The 21,210-nt window shown below is 35.5% G+C and overlaps 2 protein-coding genes across 5 annotated transcripts in view; both read right to left on the bottom strand.

Moving 5' to 3' along the window:
- The window catches only part of LOC102600763 (dnaJ protein ERDJ2A-like), an 8,184-nt gene extending 6,437 nt beyond the window's left edge, over positions 1–1,747 (bottom strand). The window contains exons 1-3 of one of the 4 annotated variants that reach the window (XM_006362595.2): positions 1,540–1,747; positions 616–845; positions 404–499 (exon numbers count right to left, since the gene is read on the bottom strand). In XM_006362595.2, coding sequence (XP_006362657.1) covers positions 404–499; positions 616–801 — 282 coding nt within the window. In that variant the 5' untranslated portion in view covers positions 802–845; positions 1,540–1,747. Of the gene's footprint in view, positions 1–403; positions 500–572; positions 846–1,539 lie in introns of those variants that run through there. The other 3 variants (XM_006362594.2, XM_015303108.1, XM_006362596.2) reach the window with 3 other exon arrangements.
- Positions 1,748–4,704: 2,957 nt separating this feature from the next.
- LOC102578945 (ferric reduction oxidase 4-like) lies at positions 4,705–8,576 on the bottom strand. The gene is made up of 8 exons (XM_006362614.1): positions 8,426–8,576; positions 8,097–8,193; positions 7,808–8,005; positions 7,464–7,698; positions 6,380–6,707; positions 5,888–6,125; positions 5,001–5,737; positions 4,705–4,853 (listed from the first exon to the last, which is right to left on the bottom strand). Exons 1-8 carry the CDS (start codon positions 8,574–8,576, stop codon positions 4,714–4,716), a joined length of 2,124 nt encoding a protein of 707 aa, XP_006362676.1. The 3' UTR covers positions 4,705–4,713.
- Between the last annotated feature and the right edge of the window lie 12,634 nt (positions 8,577–21,210).

The following is a 21,210-nucleotide window of genomic DNA, read 5'->3' as shown; positions in this document are numbered from 1 at the left end:
CCAGTGCGGGGGGGGGGGTGGGGGGAGGGGGAATCACAAAATATGTTTCCTAACCAAGGGCATAGTGAAGGGGGTTCAATTTAATTCCTTTTGGCAACACATTATACTGTGCAAATAGAGTTAAAACTTTTTTTTTGTATATATATATATATATATATATAAATGTTTTCGAATCATCTTGACATAAAAGGAGGCTTCTAGTATAGTGGAAAAGGAGGTTTAAAATTTACTTGTAAGTCACAAATTGAAACCCCATGAGTGGGAATCTAGCATTTTATTGAATCCCCTTATATAAGTTCCATGCTCTGCAACTGTTCCTAACATCGATATGCAAGGAGAAAAATCTAGGATAACCTATCAATGTCATTTAGAGAACTGAAGTAATTGTAGCATTGAATTTCACCTCACGACTACTTTGCTTGATGCTATAAACAAGGAAAATCACAATGACCCAAAGCAGCAGCACGGTAAAGTTGCTACATGTTGAAAACTTAGAGATCTGCACGAGGAAATTCAAAGATTAGAAAACAGGATATTGGGTCGCAAGACCAATAACATAACTCCATGCATACATCCAACATAAAATTGTATACAGATGCTTGGTTGATAGCTCACCCTTCGAAAAATGGATTTGCGATATTTTCCTGATCGAGAGCAAACTGAACACGCACAGTGAATACTCTTTTCCTTCTTTGAAGCAACACGAAGTAATTTAAGTATTGTATAGGGTACTAAAGGCAGGGCAATTATTGACAGTATAAAAATTGGGAACAAGGCACTATTTTCTCCAGTGTCAGCCATGAGAACTTCTCCACAGATAGTCCGCAGATGCTATAGCCTGCAAACTAAAGTGATAGTAAACAAATTGATTAGGACTGCACCAAGTGGGGATAGCAAGCTTAATTCCAACAATGACAACTAACTATACTGCACTATTTCTAAAGAATCCTAATTGTCTTTTAAAGACAGTCATTTAGTATTGGAATGCAAGCGGAATGGACGTAGATGATTCATATAGCTGAATCCAAATAGTTTCATATTGAATCACATGTGATTGATTCTATACTGTACCAGCTCCTAACCACAAACAGGCAAATTTTAAGGAAAACAACTAAAATTATCAGCAAAATTCCGCTCGATCAACTGATCGCTTCATACATATAACCTGCGAAATTAATGTATGAACCTCAATAGCACAGAAACATAAGTAAACTAATATCCTAACAATAATCTCTCAAACTAGTAAACTCAAAAACATTGGGGCAAATCATCAAAAATGGGAGCTTTAGATTTGCAAGCCTAAGTCCCATATATATATATATTTTTAAAAGGACAAATCAAAGTTATTCATCTTCTCAGACTACAGTAAAACCCATAGAAAGACTCTCATTTGACGCATCCCCAGTAAAACAAATAGCAGGATTAGGTCAATTGGTGAAAACCCATTTGAATTCAAACAAAATCTTCCCCTCATAAGTAAAAATCAAGAAATTGCAAGATTTGCATAAAAACGAAAAGGAGAATGAGGGGAAAACTTGCCTCTTTACCAGTGATGGATTCTTCAACTTGCAAAATCAGCTATGAAGAATGTTGAAATTGGATTGAGGGACTACGACTGGTAACCCGAAACGTAAGCCCCCAAAGATTTTATTTTTTTCTCGCAGCCGTTTACTTTGTAGCTTGCAATTGAAAATTGTGGGTTTTGTAAGGATTTGACATTGGCGAAAATTTAAAGTAATATGGAGTAGACTTAACAGATTTTTATAATCTTTTCATTTGGACTGAGCCATGAAGTTGAGGGCAAAATTGTACGAAAAAACTTATATTTTCGTCTATTTTAACACAAGGAAAATACGTGACTTTCTGGATTTTTGGCTTGTTTCTTATGTTTTTCTTTTCTTTTTTTTTGTCTTTTAAGTCAAAAAAAATTACACAAAATAAACCAAATTTTATTAATTACTATTGCTGTCGAAATGCATAAATCTTTTACTTTTATTCTTCTCTTTCTTTTTTGGAAAAATTATATAAATGGACCATAAAATCCACAATAATACATGTTAATACTCAAATCTAAAATAATTCAAGAAATATGCATTCTCTCATAAATAATTATAGACCATACCACCCCCACCCCATTAAGGCGGATGAGTTTCACTTAATTGATACTAAATCAATATCATATATTGTATTGGTATCATTAAGGTTTCTTGTTCAGAAATTACTCATTAGCCAATGATACTATCAGAGTATATTGTATTGGTATCATTAAGACTGATACTAAATCAATATATATATATATATATACACACACTCTATTGGTATCATTAAGGTTTCTTGTTCAGAAATTACTCATTAGTCAATGATACTATATGAGTATATGTTATTGTTGTGGTATCATTAAGGTTTCTTGTTCAGAAATATAGTATATATATACTGATTTAGTATTAATTAAGCGAAATTATCAGTCTTAATGATACCAATAAAGTATATGATACTTATTTAGTATCAGTTAAACGAAATTAGTTGAGAGGGTATATAGTGTAATATGTTTGTAATTACTTTGCTTTTATGGGTATTTGCTTAGTTTCCCTCTTTTTTTCTAGGTTTGCAGCTAATTGAAGATGTCAATTCTATTATTTTATGAAAACTTACCTAAATTTCACTAGTTTATAAGATAATTACTTAGATGCACTTAAGTTTACAATATTATTACGTATCTTATCAGACGTTGGAGCGTCCAGATCGTTCAGATATATGTATCTCGGGATACATGAGTCAAATTTAGGTGTAATTTGTTCTAGATACATTGGATCCAAGTGGATTCGCATGTATTTAGGATACATACCAAATCTCGCCTGCCTCCCTTGCCTCTCTCTCATATTGCTCGCCACTCTCCTATGTATTTCGTATCTCAGATACATGTGAATTACACCAGATACATACATATACGTTTGTCTAGTGTGATTCGCATGTATCTGGGATACATAACAGATATTGCTCGCTTCTCTCTCTATTCTAGTGTATATGGTAGCAAAAATACTTGTATAAAAGTGTATTTTTCTCAATATATTATAGGAAACTCTTAGTTAGTGGTAAGATACGTAATATTTTTAAAGTATAGATAATAATAATATATATAGTAGTGAAGTATGTCTAATTATGTAGTTTCTCCTTATTTAATCCTTATAAAAACCGAGTATATAAATGTATATACATCTTATATATATAATATCGATACATTACATATACATGGTCATTTTGTTGTCAATTATTTTTATTGGCGGTATCGTCTATGTAAGAAAATCATTTATTTATCTTTTTTTTAGTTCGTTTAAAAGAAATACATTTTTTCCTGTTGGCTTAGCTACCGGGCACTGAACTTCGCCACATCTACAGGACTAATAATAACATGGCAGATGCACTGGCGAAGCATGACAAATCCTTAGCTTATGATCTTACCACCTATGTATCTCCCCCTCCTTTTATTTCCTATATGTTCCTAGTATATATAAAAGAAATGCATGTTCTAGCAATATATATATCTTCAATGTAAGATTATAAAATTCAATAAAGGTCTTCTTTACTTTTAATAAATTTTATACATGTTAAGTTAAAATTAAACAAATACATTGAAAAAAAGAAGTAGAAGGAATTAAGACCAAAAAGTGGGTTAAAGTTACGGAAAAGGGTCAAATATATTTAAAAGTCCTGATTTTTTTTTTACAATTTATATTTACATCAAATCATTTAATACAAAATATATGTCTTTTATAAGCCTCTTGATATCTCATTTCTGTCTTTCTGAATTACAATTTTGCTTTTTGAGTATCAAAAGTTTAGGTCATTTGGTTATGGTGCTTCTGAATTTTTGCAATTTGATCAATATACTAGTGTAAGTTAAAAACTAAGAATTTTGGCACTGTCTTAAGCTTGGTGCACTAAGTTACTTGGTAGTTGGTATCTATTTTGTTGGAAGAAAGCTGATATTCCGTGAAATTAGTCGCGGTGTGCGAAAGCTGGCCCATATATACCCCATATTTTAGATTTTTCACACATCAAATTAGTATGATGTCGTGGTTATTTTACACTCTCATGCACCAAATTGCATTATTTTAAATCATTTGGATTATAAAAAATCTAAGTATATGGTTAATTAAGACCAATTATTGTTTAAATTGGGGTACTGCCGTACTGATTATTAAAAAAGAAGAAGATGACAAGTACACATGCAAACATTAGGACAAGACATAGTTTAAGGGTGAGTTCAATAAAATGCATCAAGTTTAGAAGCTGGGTTCTTAATTTTTTTACTTTTTTTTACAAAGTTATAGATTTATGCGATCGAAACAATACGAGTACACATGCAAGCATTATACACGTATATACATACTCATGCTGATATGTACCAAAAAAAATAATTCACTCCGATCAAATAATTATTTCACCAAACATATATGTCAAACTGTGTAATTAGTAATTACATTACACTTATTAATAATTACATTCATATTCATTCACAAGATGTTCTTTCAAGCAGACATGTTTATTTTATACAACTTTTTTACCACATTATACTGTACAACACAAATTAAACCATATTTTAGAAACTTGCACACAACATAATCCAAAAGCCCAATAAAACAAAAAAACTATAGAAGTAAAAGACAACACATATACGTCCTTGTTTATTGTGATACAAGCAAGCAGAGAGCATCACCAATTAAAGCTGATAGACTCAAAATGGAGGTTTTGTGCCAAGCCAGAAGCACATATATTGGCAACCTCATGTCTCATGCTCTTTGGCCCACAAACTACAACTCCAACATCTGATGCTTTAACATCAAAAAGTATTCCTGTCATGCAATTCAAATAGAATAAGTTCCTCTTGTGTAATAAATATTTCAAGAACAATATTGATGTGTGCCTAGAGCTACATATGACTTATAAAGGATGATATGCTTAATTAATACCTAATAGTAATATTTTCAGAATAAACTTACTTTTTAGGTCAGGTCTAGTACCATAATGCACCTTAGTAGCTTGTACAATTGACTGATGAGGAAGGCTTTCCAGCTCCCTTTCGGTACCACATAAATTAGCAGCAGGTGAATTTGTAGGATTTGTAGGTATTTCCACATTCTGAATTTGTCTCCCTTCAATTTCATTCTCCCTTTTTTGCCACATAAAAATAACACTAGTGGCAATAAATACCGAAGCACAAGCCAAAAACATATCCCAAATGATTTTCGCGCTGTAATGATACAATTTCCCATCGCGTTCAATTGGATATATGGAGTAACGCGTAACGAGGCCTAACAAAAGGAGAAACATGAAGAACGACGAGGTAATTATCGCCCCAAGCCAGAGCCAGCTGCTTTTGCCGAGTGCTGCTGAAATAGGAGAGTCTTTCGGATTTTGTTTGAACACTAGTAGTTGTTGTTTCGACTTGGAAGGTAATTCCAGCTGGTTGTTATGATCGTGTTGTTGTGGTTCGTTTTCTCTAGTGACATAGGCTTGGATTTGGTAATCTAAATTGGAGATATCGAAAGGAGTTGTGGAGAAAGGGAGCAAGAGATCAAGCATTGTGAGATCGGATGTGTTCTTGAAGGATGTAATTAAGATAACTTTTGGTACTTTGGTGTTAGTTTGAAGTGTACTTCTGTAAATAAGTTCTCGAAAAATGGAAATCATTGGAGCAATTCCGCTTCCCCCACTCACCATCACCAAGCACTCTCGACTGAAATATATATGCCACATTGTTATAGTTGGAACTTTGAATATACAGTTATACACACGAATAGCTTTAAAAATAATAATGTATAATTAAATTTGAATCTAAAGAAATAAAAAATATCACATAAATTAACACCGAAGAAATAGTAATTACCTTAAGAAATGAGATGATGAAGGTCCATAAGGTCCCTCTGTTGATATTTGAAGACGATCAGGAGAAGAAGAAAGTTGTTTTTCTAACTTTTGGCTCCAACTCCCAACGCTTTTAATTACAACACTTAGTTTATCTGTCTCCAAATTACTGCTTGAAACAATAGTAAATGGATGCCACTGCAACTTGGATACGCTTGGTACATTCACAAACAAGATGCTTGTAGGGTTGTACGTTAATCCTGTTATAATTAAAGTAAAAAGAAATATTATAATTAGTACGTACGTACAACCTCCATTAACAATAAATCTAGCTAGCATATATGTACTACAGTACTACTTCTATTTCAACCTAAGTACGTACATCTTAGCTCCATTAAAATATTACGTACATACATGCATCCTCCATTAGCATTAAATCTATACACATTTCATTGGGAATCGTTCCAAATTTAGAAAAAGATCATTCTTTTATAAACGAGGAATAAATTTTTACCTGGATTTTTGGAAAAGGTGAGTTCAAAAGTGCTACAAGGTAAAAGTCGTGAAGAAATTAATCTAGCACTTCTTTTAGACTGTAAAAATCTCAAGTATCGATCGATGAGGAAGAGAAAGATCCCAGGGAAGACCATACATGTGTAGGCAACTCCAACATGCAAAAGATAGAAGAACATGTAGAGAGTATATAGCTGATGTGTGTAGAAGAATAGATCGAACATCTTTCTCCTTATCTTGTACAAACTTGTAACCCACATTGCTATTGCAACCAAAATAGCTATTTCTCCAGCTACGTTCGATACGTACGTACTGCTCCATTCTATCATCTGCAAAATATTATGTATATTTATTAATTAACCATATATGTATGACATTAATTAATTAGCTTGTTTCGGTTAAAGATATACTATTAAAGGTAAGATGTTTGGACTCGAGTGTGAGGATCTAGAGGTCGGATCCTTTCTGATCTAAATTTTATAATTTTGGGGTGTGGAAATTCAGGTATGGATACATGTGCAGGAATTTGACTAAAAATAATTAAAATATCTACAAATAGCATTATATTCTAAATTATGAGACATTATGTGGAAAACGTACAAGATATTTCGAGGAGAAAATATTGAACACCAAGAGAATCCTAGAACAAGACATAATATATAGAAAAAGGACTAACATAGAAATTTCTATGCGCAAGGTATTCTATTTTCTTTAATTTCATCTTAGCTTTTGTTTTGTTTATAGAAATCATTGTATCGATCTAGAATTTCTCCAATCGATTCTCATTAAAGTATTCAAAATTGGTTGACCATATCCAGTACAGATCCCACAGCCCCACCCACGTGGGTGCAACATCGAGACTGAAAAGTCCGAGCAACTTAGCTTTAGTATGTAGTATTAAGTAAATAAGAAATATGTGTTCTTGATCTTTAAATGCTTAAGTTATTATAATTTATATGAGATGATCAGTGGTTGTTCTGATCATTGATTAGTGTGATGTTATTTTAGGTGCACAATTTGAATCTTTCCCTTTGGATATCTATACATAATTCAAATTGAAAATAATGGATTCAGATAAAAATTACCTCTATCATTTGATTAGACATGGCATAGTATATGACAAATCCAGCACTATGGAGAAGGGCAAGGGCCATAGAGAGATGGCCGAGCCATATGTGATATTTGATGCTTGATTCTGAAGTTAACCCCATCAGCGGCAAAATTGACGACACTCGAGTCACTGGGAAAAACAAAAACGCATAACAAATATTCCCAAGGTACCCAAGCCTCAACGATACACTTCGAAATTTCGCCTTCCACCTATAAATTATTAATCCAATAATCCAATATATCGATCGATAAGATATATAGGATTTAATTACTCGTAGTCGTAATTATTTTAATTATTGATCGATGAATGAGTACTTACACTTTTTCGGTAGGATTGTGCATATGGAGATTACCATTAAAGCTGATATAGATGTAGTTGGCTAAAGACCAAATTAGAAGGACGATAAACATAACAGCAAAAGAAAGTTCAACGGCGTTCACAATCCCCAGAGGTTCCATTACAACCACTTTCCGTTTCAATGAACCGAAATATTCCCTCCCTTTATTAGTAGTACTACTGCAGTACAACAATATAATTATTATACATTAATTAAACATGATGCCTAACTATCGAAGATGAAATTAATAATTGTGTAATTAATTATAACCTGTGATCAGAAGTTGACTTGTTGTAAAGATGAAGATAAACACAGCTCACAGCAGCTATCAACATTATGGGAAATGTAAATAAAAGAAGATTTATCCCTGTAAATTAAGACAATTAGTGAAAAGTTTATTAGCTAAATTAAACATCCTTATAAAGTTTTCCCAAAATATAGCTACAAGGTCAATGAGTCTTTTGTTCTCCACGAGCTTTTTAGGGTTAGGGCACAATTCGGATCCACGAGAATTCAAGACAAATTATAAGCGATTAATCTGGAAATCAAACACGAAGAAGTAAGTATAACAATATGAGTAAAACAGATATAATTACTACCTTGTTCCCTGAAATATGTAGAATTAAGCTTGATTTTGAGTTGTGGAGTCCATGAATTTCTGTAAGTCGGTGTAGGTAACATCACCCAAATGAAAAGCCATCCAACAAACACCAACACCATGAAAGTATACAAAACAGCTCTACTTCCCATCTTTGCAAAATTAACTGAATGATTATTCTTCTTTGGAATTAATTATCTCAATACAAGAGATGCTATCTATATATAGAAGAATGTGTTCAAGTGGAACATCATGCTTCATGCTTTTAGGTTTACCTATTGTGATTGATGTAAGCTACAAATTCCCTTGCGTAGACTTCTCAAGTGGCACTATTTCTCTAGTTTTTAAAGGTAAGTACTCCACCGTTCCTAAATACTTGTCATCCTTACTAAAAATAAATGGTCGATAATAGTTATTAGTTTAGAAGATCAAGACATAATTAGAAGTAATAAGTAACTCGTCATATTATCCTCTAGTTAAAAAATTTCTTAAGAATTGTGCAAAACAAAACATGACAAGTAATTAGAACCGGAGGAAGTATATAGCCGGTGTGATTATTATAAGATTATATCTACATTTGCCTTTGAAGAAAGAGGAAGAGCCAATTTACCACTTTTGACAAGGTGAAAAAAGAGTTTAAGTTGAAAATTAAAGATCCCTCTTGGTCTTAAAATATTACTAGAAATATTCTATACTTCTAGGTTTAGTACTTATACTAATGATAGAATATATATATACTTTTTCAATTTAAAGAATATTTTCTTTTCCTTTTAGGTTAGGATCTACATTAAGATCTTCCTAGTATTAGAAGGAGGTTTGATAAGGCCAACTTTTTTGTAAGCTAAATTATTCTTGATTCTAGCTAGGGAAGAGACTTTGTATAGACTAAACTCTTCTTTGAAGATTGTTATCTTGTTAACAAACTTTCTTTTGTTTTTGGTTAAAAAGGATAATATTCATTAGTACATAGTAGTGGCAGCACGCTGTGTCTGCTTACATTGTTCTAGCTAGGGAGGGGATACACTAGTGGAATTAACATTACATAGTGGCAATACATTGTGCCTGCATATATTGTTCTGGGAAGGGTTAGTACTAATATTACTATCATTACATGCATATATATATATATCTAAGGCAACATTTTCCTTGACTGTTCTAACAAAAGTAGTTCCTTCCCATGTCTGCGTGCCCGCATCTTGTCCAAAACGAACACCGGTGGAAATTCCCAGCAAAAAAAGGAGTTTGGTTTCTCCAGCTAGTAATGTCCCCTCCCCTGCCACCTGATTAATTAGCTTCCCTAAAGTTTTGGTGGACTGGGGGGTTCCCCAGCATCCGTAGGATACGGGGTTGTCCTCTTTGAGGAAGACTAGTATGTCTCTGCATGCAGTCGGTGGTTAATTACTTCTTTTGTTACAGTGAGGTAAGGTCCATGTCCCCTCCTTTTGAATGCTTGCTCTTTAATGGATATAGACTTGGAAACTTCACTATAAATAGTGATATAGTAATTGTCTTCTTTTCTAAGACAAGGCAATAAATTACATTGTTGCTAATTCATAGCTAAATGGAATAAGCATGAGATTTAATTTCTTCCCTTTAGCTATGAAATTCTATCCGCAGCTAATTTCATAGTGTACGCGAGGAATCAAATCTAGAGAGACAGCTAACACCGCGCATAATACAAATCGAATTAAGCTTGAAGGGAGTTATAATTAGGGCATCCTATATATGGGCAAAGTGGAGTCAAAGAGGATATGCTTCACATGAACTAGTAATTACCAAAGAGCAAACTAACCTAATATAATTGGGAAGGGAACCAATGGAACAAAAAAGGCCAAATACAAGGTGCAGGTACAATAATCCACTACTTGAAACTATGAAATTAACTACGAAATTTAATGACAATCTGCCGCTAAAAAACTTTTAACTAATTGAATCTTCTTAAAATCTGTCGCTAAATGGAATTAGCATGAGACTTTTGTTGTTAAGCTATGAAATTTTGTCCGTCACTAATTCCAAATGGAATAGTTCCTACTGGACCCAACTCATGGAAGGCCCCTGAAGATGCCGTAAAGAAAACTACACATAGAATGTATATTCCTTTTTTAGTTTAAGAATATTTCAGAATATTTACTTTTGCCTTTAGGTTAATTAGATCTAAATGATGATAGAATATTCTACATTAATAGTAAGCTATTTTCTTTTTCATTTCTTTCTCTTTACTTCACTATATATATATATATATAATACATAATAATCGATTTGGTGATATTCTCTTCTTTTCGACAAGGTAATAAATTACGTACGTAAATGATTTTGTTTTTATCATTCTCTCTTTGTTTAATCACTTGGATCTGTTTATTAATTAAAGGCACTTGTAGGCTACATTAAAAATGATTTTTATTAGAGGCAAGTAATTAATCGTAATAATTTAATTGCCGTAAAATATGTTTTTTTTAGACAATTACTAATGACAATTATATTTTAGCACTCTTTATAAATGCTGCTAAAATTTATAGCGATATTGAATTTAATGACAATTAACATATGCTGATAAAGGCTTTGACACTCTTTATTAATGTGTATATGTATTACCGCCAAAACTTGTTTTTGTTATAAACTTATAATGTCATGGAAAATTAAAAGTTCTAAAGGAAGGTCCCAAGATGCTCAAATTTTCACTCAGAATGTATTCATGCAGTGGTGGAGGCAGGAATTCTATCAAGGGGGTTCAAATAAAAAAAATGTTGTTGCTTGGAATCGAACCCATGACCCAAAGCTCACATAGGCTGAATCCTGACCCCCATAAACCACTGAGCTACTCCTTTGACATATGCTCAGGGGGTTCAATTTTAAATATATACACGTACACAAAAAAATTGATCGTATATATATAGTGTAATTTTTTTTCCGAGGGGGGTCGGATGACCCCCTGGACACACTATAGATCCGCCCCTGTATTCATGCAGTATGGTTCGAGAGAAACCTGAGGACCTTTAGAATAGCAAACTATTATAGTTTTGCTATGTGTGACGTCCCGCCACTGTGACAGCCCAATTTCGCAGCCGGATAGGGGCAGAACGTTCTAGAGTTGAGGAGAGGCTTGCGGAGAACTCTAGAAACCTTTAGATTTCTCAAGAAGGCCATGGAAGGTCCTAGACCATGTAGATTTCTCTAGAAAGGGACCTTTGTGTAAATATCTTAGGGACTTGTAAAGTAATTTTAATTTACACTTTAGCCCTTAGTTGGTAGTATAAATAGAGGTGCCAACCATTTGCAAGGCATCACTCAAGTTGTAAAGCAATACACAAAGCCTTCTTCAAAAACTCTCTTTTGATCTTTCTAAGTTTTTCCTTTCATTCTCTTAGCGATCTTAGCATAAAGAGCTTCCTTGAGCTTACAAGATCTTGAAAGATAGTGAGTAAGTTGTCAAGAGCCGCACAGAGCGTTAGTGAAAACTCTAAGTCCGTGACAACGTGGTATCAGAGCGAGGTTTGATACTAAGGGAATGGCAACCGAAGGAGACGTAAACGCCGCTAGCACCACCAACGTCCGTTCGGATGGTGGAAGGAAGAGCCGCAAGGGAAAGAAGCACCAAAAGAGTAATGAGGAAATGCTACTGGAGCCTACACAAAGCGAGGCGCTAACATCTCAACCACCTTCGACCACCGAAACAAGTGACGATGAACGTGGCGAGGAGCCCATTGACGTCACCGCTGGAAAGGAATGGGTCGCAAGAGTTGAAGTGGCGAGGCAGGCCGTGGAGATATTAGGCCGACGCATGAATGTGGCCGACGGCAAGTTCAAAACTCTTGAAGACTTCACCCTTGAGGAGACCGAAAACATCCGTAAGGAGTTGGAGAGACGTCAGTGGGCCGAGTTCAAGATGAAGGAGGCCATCACTTCTTTGGAGTGTCGGCTCATGGAGGTGTTAAGTACAATTGAAACCATGAAGGCCGATATGAAGGCAGTTAAGGAAGGCGTAGAAGCTGAAGGATCGACGTCACCCGACCGTGACAGGGAGCCCAGGGTCGAGGCTCTCAAGCCACCTATATTTAAAGGCATCCGCGATGCTCAAGAGGTGGAGAACTTTTTGTGGCACTTAGAGAATTACTTCAAGTGTAGTCGGGTGAAGAGTGACAAGAACAAGATTAACACTGTCGTGTTGTATCTTTTAGAGATGTCCATGCTTTGGTGGAGACGCAAGGAAGCCGAGATAGGGAAGGGGACGTGCACCATCAACACGTGGGAACAATTCCGTGAGGAGTTCAAGAAAGCCTTCTTCCCTTACAACGTCATATATGAGGTTAAACGCAAGTTCAGGGAACTGAAGCAAACAGGTAGCATTCTGGCGTACGTAAAGGAGTTCACAACTCTAACGCTTTAGATTCCCAACCTCACAGACGAAGACATATTGTTCCACTTCATGGATGGACTGCAGAACTGGGCCAAGACGAAGTTGGAGCGGCGACAGGTTAAGACCATAGACGAGGCCATCACGCAAGCAGAATCCTTGACCGACTATAAGCATGAACGGCATGACAAGACGAAAGGCAAAGATGCAAGGAGCAGTCATGCCAAAGGTGAGGGAGGTCGTGGCCGAGGCAAGGAGCAGCAGGCACACCCTAAGCAGTACGACTCCCACAAGTCGGACAACAAGCGGTTCGTGCGCTAGAATTACACGGAGAAAAAGGCGCAGACCACCAAGGGAGATGGTTGCTACATATGCGGAGGACCACACGGCTATGCCATATGCCCAAAGATGAAGAACCTTGGTGCCATCCTACGCGAACGGAAGGAGAATGATGCACAAGAGCAAGGACAGAACGCGGGCACGACGCAGTTGGGCATGGTTGGACTATGCAAGGCTATAGCTAAGCAGATAGAGAGCCAAGAGACTTCAGCACACAGTATGTAGACATCTCCATTAATGGATGAATAGCTCGTGCCATGGTGGACTCCGAGGCAGAAGCAAATATCATGACCAAGACGGCGGCAGAGAGGTTAGGGCTGAACTATGTTCCAAGCAACACCCGCCTCAAAACGGTCAATGCACCACCGATCCCCGTGTGCAGAGTCACCCAAGGAGTGAGCATCACGTTAGGAAAGTGGCAAGGTAAGACAAACTTCACCGTCGCTCATTTAGATATCTTTGACATTATTCTTGGGCAGGAGTTCTTCCAGCGCTGCCATACGATGATCGACCCCTACCTCCAATGACTCATGGTCATGGAGCGGGAAGGGTCGTGCATGGTACCTTTAATTAAGGTGCCGAAAAAGGAAGGACACACCCACTTGTCAGCCATGCAGCTTGTGAAGGGGCTGAAGAAAGGGGAGCCGACGTTTTTAGCCACCATTGCAAGTTTGGAAGAAGACAATGGTGGCAAGTAAACAAGGACGTGATGCCAGACGAGTTGTCGAAGACTCTACCTCCGAGGCGCGAGGTAGATCACAAGATAAAATTGGAGGTTGGAGCCAAGCCACCTGCACATGCACCTTACCGCATGGCTCCACCCGAATTAGAGGAGCTGAGGAAGCAGTTGAAGGAGCTCCTCGAGGCCGGTTACATCCGTCCATCCAAGGCACCTTATGGCGCGCCAGTACTGTTCCAGAAGAATAAAGATGGATCCTTACGCTTGTGCATCGACTACTGGGCGCTTAATAAGGTAACTATTAAGAACAAGTATCATATCCCGCTCATTGCAGATTTGTTTGACAGGCTTGGGCAGGTGAAATACTTCACCAAGGTGGATCTCCAAAAAGGCTACTACCAAGTGCGTGTTGCGGAGGGGGATGAACCGAAGACGGCGTGCGTGACGAGGTACGGAGCTTACGAGTGGTTGGTGATGCCTTTCGGCTTAACCAATGCACCCACTACATTCTGCACGCTAATGAACAAGATCTTTCATCCCTACTTGGATCAGTTCGTGGTGGTCTACCTAGATGACATAGTCATCTATAGCAACACCTTGGAGGAACATGTGGAGTATCTGAAGAAAGTCTTCCAAGTCTTGTGGGAGAACCAGTTTTACATCAAGCGGGAGAAGTGCGAGTTTGCCCAACATAAGGTGCACTTCTTGGGCCATATCATTAACCAGGGCGAACTAAGGATAAACGAGGCTAAGATTCGGGTGATCCAGGAGTGGGAGGCGCCCACCAAAGTGACCGAGCTACGATCATTCCTTAGACTTGCGAATTATTATCGCAGGTTCATAAGTGGCTACTCCGCGAAGGCCGCTTTACTGATCGAGTTGTTGAAGAAAAATAAGTCGTGTGTTTGGAGCGATGAGTGCCAGCAAGCATTCGAATGTCTCAAGGCCGCAGTAACAGAAGAGTCGGTCTTGATGCTGCCCGACTTTTCAAAAACCTTCGAAGTGCATACGGATGCTTCGGACTTTACCATTGGGGGAGTCTTGATACAGGATCGACAACTAATAGCATTTAAGAGCCGTAAGTTGAACGAGACCGAATGGTGCTACACGGTGCAGGAGAAAGAAATGACAGCCATCGTACATTGCCTGCGCATGTGGAGACACTACCTGCTAGGCTCCAAGTTCGTAGTTAAGACAGACAACGTGGCCACTAGCTACTTTCAGTCGCAGAAGAAGATCATCCCGAAACAAGCTAGGTGGCAGGATTTTCTAGCTGAGTTCGACTACGTCTTGGAGTACAAGCCAGGAAGAGGCAATGTCATGGCCGACGCGCTAAGTAGGAAGACCGAACTTGCTGCCATCACGACATCCCATTGTGATATTCAAGATGCAATCAAAGATGGCATACAACATGATCCCGAGGCCAAGAAGCTAATAGAGTTAGCCTCCCAAGGCAAGACTAGGCGCTTTTGGGAGGAAGATGGCATTTTGCTCACGACGGGTCGAAGGGTCTATGTACCGAAGTTCGGGTCCATCAGGCAGCGAATCATTAAGGAAAGCCACGACACACCATGGGCCTGACATCCATGGCAGCGACGAACGAGGGCGCTGATCGAGGCTATATATTTCTGGCCACGCATGCGGGACGATATCGAATGCTATGCGTAGACTTATCTTGTGTGCCAACAAGACAAGGTGGAGCAAAGACATTTGGGCGGACTACTAAAGCCACTACCCGTAGCGGAACGCCTATGGGAAAGCGTGATCATTGACTTTATCACTTCCCTACCTAAGTCCGACGGGTATGAAACTATCATAGTCGTGGTGGACAGGTTCTCAAAGTATGCTACCTTCATACCCGCCACAGTCGGATGCACTGCAAAGGAGGCCGCTCGATTGTTCTTCAAAAATGTGGTGAAATATTTGGGGATGCCAAGACATATCATTAGCGACCGAGACCCCCGCTTTACTGGAAACTTTTGGAAAGAGTTGTTCGAGATACTTGGCACAAAACTTCATTTCTCCACAAGTTTCCACCCGCAAACCGAACGCGTCAACGCCCTGTTGGAGTGCTACCTGAGGCACTATGTCAGTGCGCACCAAAAGGATTGGGCCAGACTCCTAGACATGGCGCAGTTTTTATATAATTTGCAAATGAGTGAGTCCACCGGGCGCACACCGTTTGAATTGGCGACAAGTCAACAACCCCAAACTCCGTATTCTTTACCGGCTACTTTGAAGGGAAGAGTTTGGGCGCTTACCATCTTGCCAAGGGATGGGAAGAGCAACTTGACACTGCCAAGTCCTACTTGGACAAGGCAGCAAACAAGATGAAGAAGTTTGCCGACCGCAAACAACGTCCCACAGATTACAAAGAAGGCAACATGGTCTTGGTGAAATTCAATTCAAGACAGTTCAAGGCACTAAGAGGTGTTCATCAAAACTTAGTACGAAAATATGAGGGTCCGTTCAGGATCGTTGCCAAGGTGGGCAAGATCTCATATAAGGTGGAGTTGCCTCACACTTTAAAATCCATCATGTGTTTCACGCAAGCGTCCACAAGCCGTACCATGAGGACAAGGAAGACACTAGCCGGAACCAATCACGACGGGCTCCCATTACTGTCACTGCCTCGCATGACCAGAAGATTGAAGCTATCATAGACTATCAAGCCTAACGAAAGTGGGGTCAACAAGCCAGCGCCATGTTCCTTGTGCATTGGAAGGGACAATCTCTGGAGGAGGCCACATGGGAGAAATATGAAGACTTGTGGCAAATCAAAGACCAAGTCCGGGAGTTTCTGCAGCAATGCGCCGCGGTCATCGCATCATCAGGTGGGGGAGCATGTGACGTCCTGCCACTTTGACAACCCAATTTCGTAGCCGAATAGGGGCAGAACGTTCTAGAGTTGAGGAGAGGCTTGCAGAGAACTCTAGAAACCTTTAGATTTCTCAAGAAGGCCATGGAAGGTCCTAGACCATGTAGATTTCTCTAGAAAGGGACCTTTGTGTAAATATCTTAAGGACTTGTAAAGTAATTTTAATTTACACTTTAGCCCTTAGTTTGTAGTATAAATAGAGGTGCCAACCATTTGCAAGGCATCACTCAAGTTGTAAAGCAATACACAAAGCCTTCTTCAAAAACTCTCTTTTGATCTTTCTAAGTCTTTCCTTTCATTCTCTTAGCGATCTTAGCATAAAGAGCTTCCTTGAGCTTACAAGATCTTGAAAGATAGTGAGTAAGTTGTCAAGAGCCACACGGAGCGTTAGTGAAAACTCTAAGTCCGTGACATATGGCTTTGTAATTTTTATATCTTGATAATTAATAAAATGTTTGTTATAAAAAAAGAGTTTAAGTTATATGTATGATTAGTGTAAGAAAATTTTATACTATCAAGTTTGATTTTATTTGTTGTACCTCATGTAATTTGTTTTATTTTAAATATTACAAATTTCATAGCTTAGAGCAAGTTCTCATGTAAATAAACTATAGGGGACCTGCTAAAGTAATTTTACTTTGAAATTTAAAAAATAAAGTTTTTAAAATATTTAACACTTAATAATTAATTGATAAACATGTCGATGAAAAAGATCAAATATCTTGCAATCATAATTAGTTAATGCAAATACCGGGGTGAGTAAATTTTATCACCAAAAATTCCATAAGAATTATGAGTCAAAAGTGCATTAGAAAACTTAATATGCATTAGTAATTAGTTGGGTTTATTATTAGTACCTTTTTTTAATTTATGTATAACTAAATATTACGGTATGTATAATTAATATATAGAAATTCATATTATTAATAATACAAGAGATTTTAATGCAATACATACTATTTTTAATACACAATTATTCATCAAAACTTTTTCCACATCTTTTCCATCATATTTATAGAAAATATTTTTTGTAAGCAAATATTATTTCGTTTAGAAATCATGCTTATTTTAATACAGCAAATCAAACAATGCTTAAGAAATAATCACATTATAACTAATTTCATCATTATTAATGTCATCAATCATCATTATTATTACATCATATTTAACATCATTCTTATGCACCCTACCAAACAACTCTCAGCCGAACCCCGTGAATGAATTAAAATTATTTTCTTGACAACTTACTAAGTACTAATCCTAGGTTGGAATAATTAAGTTGACAAATTGGATAGCAAATAGGAAGGATGCATTAATATTTTAAAGACCTATAGATGATTTAATTAAGATATCCTCTACTACTCATAAAGTAACTGGAGAATGAAAAATTCCAAAATTTCAGATGGTACTACTAGCATTGCAAGTACAGTTGACATAAAATTGCAGTACACAACTTTAGTAGTACTCTCAAAGATTGACAATCTTAATAATAGCATGTCCACGTTTTTGGGAGATCAAAAATACTTATTTCTTAAAAATAAGGGAAAATAGTCTGAAAAATACTTCAACTTTGATCGAAATTGCTGTTACGATACCAAACTTTATGGGAGACCTTTTACCCCCCTTCACTATTTAATAGTATATTTTAAAGGTATATATGTGCCCACGTGGACACATTACTATTTATAATAATGCAATATTTATGATGTCCACGTGAGCACATATATACCTTTTAAAATACACTATTAAATTAGTGCAGGGGGTAAAAATGTCCTTTTCCAAAAGTTCGGTATTGTTACAGCAATTTCGGTCAAAGTTCAAATATATTTCAGACATTTTTCCCTAAAAATTAGATATTTAATCAAACTTTATTTTTAGGGGGGTAAGTGTTTGTGTGGAGCAATAAAAGTCATTCTTTCAGAAGCTAAAAACAAAGGGTGTGTTTGATATGAAGGAAAACATTTTTCGGAAAATGTTTTTTAATTTTCACATGTTTGGTTGGGTTAAATGTTTTGGAAAATGTTTCCTAAATCAACTCATTCCTCAAATTTAAGAAAAATGACCTCCCTTCAAAAATTAAAGAAAACATTTTCCAAAACTCTCATCCAACTTCAAATTACAATTATTTTTGTTTTGAAAAATAAATTTAAAGCTTATTTCAATTTTTTTTAAAATAATTTATAGTTTGTTTTTAAAAAATATTTCTAATTTTTATTTTTTCACCCCACCCCTACCCTCGAATCACCCCCATCAGTCCCCACCCCCCTCCAAAAAAATAATTTTAAGTTTGTTTTTTTAAAAAATATTTTCAACTTCAATTTTTTATTTTTTTAACCCCTCAAAAATATTTCCAATTTCAAATTTCTATTTTTCCCAAACAAGCAAAAAAAAAATTGATGGACAGATAAAATGAATTATAAGATGAGAAAAAAAAGAGGCTATTGATTAACTAATTACAGGATCAACACTACAAACCTTTGATACAATTAAAATACGTATTGAGCTTGTTTTAATGAAACAATGTACACAAAACCTTAGCTTGATGTAGTAAAAGATAATTGTGTTGTTGTCATGGTCTGCCATATTAAACGGAAAAAAATAAATTTTATATAGAGTTCAAATAAATTCTTTATCAACTTGGGTTGAGAATATTGATATTGTTATTATTGTTTACAAAACAATAGTATGATATAAAAAGAAAATGTCAATACAAATTACAAGCTGACCGATGAGGGATAAGTTGATAACTATTTAATAATAATATCACTCGCAATGTTGATAGGAACGTTAATATATTTAGTGTGTTTTTATAAGTGGCGTTTGAAAAAAAATGGAATACACACATATTTTTATTTTTAATAAATTGAGATTATTTTCGATAGATCTTTGATTTAAAAATGAGAATAGATATTGCTATTTTTTTTTTTGAATATATAGAATAGGTGGTTAATAACCAAATTCTTTGTAGCATAATTATGTTTATGCAAAAAGTGGCTTCCTGACTCCTGAGGATGCAACAAAGAGTCAATGATTTTTATATATTATAAGGTAAAAATATAAGCTAACAACAAAAGAGAAAAGAAAAAAAAACAAAGTCAACAATAACTACTTATTTAGGATTACGTAACTTAGACACCTCATTAATTAATTAAAAGAGGATCTAGTGAAAGGCTATACTTGTTATTTGCTGAATATCCAACTAATATATATATCTGACTTCAGATTTTTTGAAAATATAATAATAAAAGTAAACTAATCGAGCTATTGAAATGGTAAAAGTTTATTCATAGTCGGTGTTATATCTATTGGAGAAACAAAAGAAATATAATTATAATGTTCTTCATTTTAGAACTACCACAATTATGTAGTATTATTCTGTCTTATCATGCCCATATTTATATATGAAATCACTTACCTTTTTTCCGGACATATTATGCAATACCATCATATTCGTATCAGGGAATATAACGAGCCAAATCAAATGAGATGACCATATGAATTTTTATTAAAATCATATCATTTGTTTGTCATTATTATATTACTACTAAATTATAATCGGTCGATTTTCTTAGCGTCAAAAATCGAAGAAATGCAAGCCAATCTCCCGAGGATAAAGATTGCAAAAAAAAAAAAACCTCTTCAATTTGTTTGAAAAGTTTTTTTGAAAAAAAAAACTATCTCGAAAAGTCAATTTTTGCAAAAAAAAAATATTTTTTTACGAAATATAAATTTAAAGAATACAAGGAAAAATAATAGTCTTTAAATCAATAAGTATCAATGATAATGAAAATGATAGAAATAGATCCTACCACATAGAAGATGGGAATTCAAATCTAGGATGGTGCATTTTATTAGTTTATAATTTAAAAATCGACTTCATGAAGTGTCTTCAATTGTGATGAAGAAAAATAAAAATAAAAAGGGAGAAATAAGATATAAAAAAAAGAAGAGAAAATGACCTTTTTAATTTTTTAATGAATAAAGATCTTTGGTAAAAAGATATAAAACTATTTTTTTAATTTTAATTTTTATAAATGACCTATAAAATCGATTCTTCTCAATAAGGTTGTTTTCTCTCCTTCTCGTCTCACTTTTTTCATGTCTTTTCGTTTTTTTTTAATGGAGTTATATCTATATAGCTTGAATTCTAAATTATATTTATATTATATAAATCTACAATATAAAATTCCTTATAAGATCAATCAAAATTTAATTTGTAATCATTTTAGACAAAAAATTTATGACATATTGGCATTATTCCTTTCCTGGTTTGGTTACTAACACCTTGTTTGGATGGTTTTACCTATTGTAGTGTATTGTATTATTAGTTTAAATACAAATATTTGTTTTAATTGTTATTTAAATTTTATTATATCGTATTGTTTAAATTCATTGTTAGATAATAACAAAAATCTCTTTTTTATGTAACGACCGATTTGATGTGATCGCATCGTTACTTAATATTTTCTTCTCAATTTATCTTTATTTATAATTTAATAATTATGTTTAATCTTTTAGCATATCCTTTCAAAGTAACTC

Source organism: Solanum tuberosum, unplaced genomic scaffold (genome assembly GCF_000226075.1).
Source record: "Solanum tuberosum cultivar DM 1-3 516 R44 unplaced genomic scaffold, SolTub_3.0 scf00400, whole genome shotgun sequence".
In the NCBI taxonomy this organism is placed as follows: Eukaryota; Viridiplantae; Streptophyta; class Magnoliopsida; order Solanales; family Solanaceae; genus Solanum; species Solanum tuberosum.
Note: the sequence above shows the minus strand (reverse complement) of the source record. Positions and strands in the feature narration are given on the sequence as shown.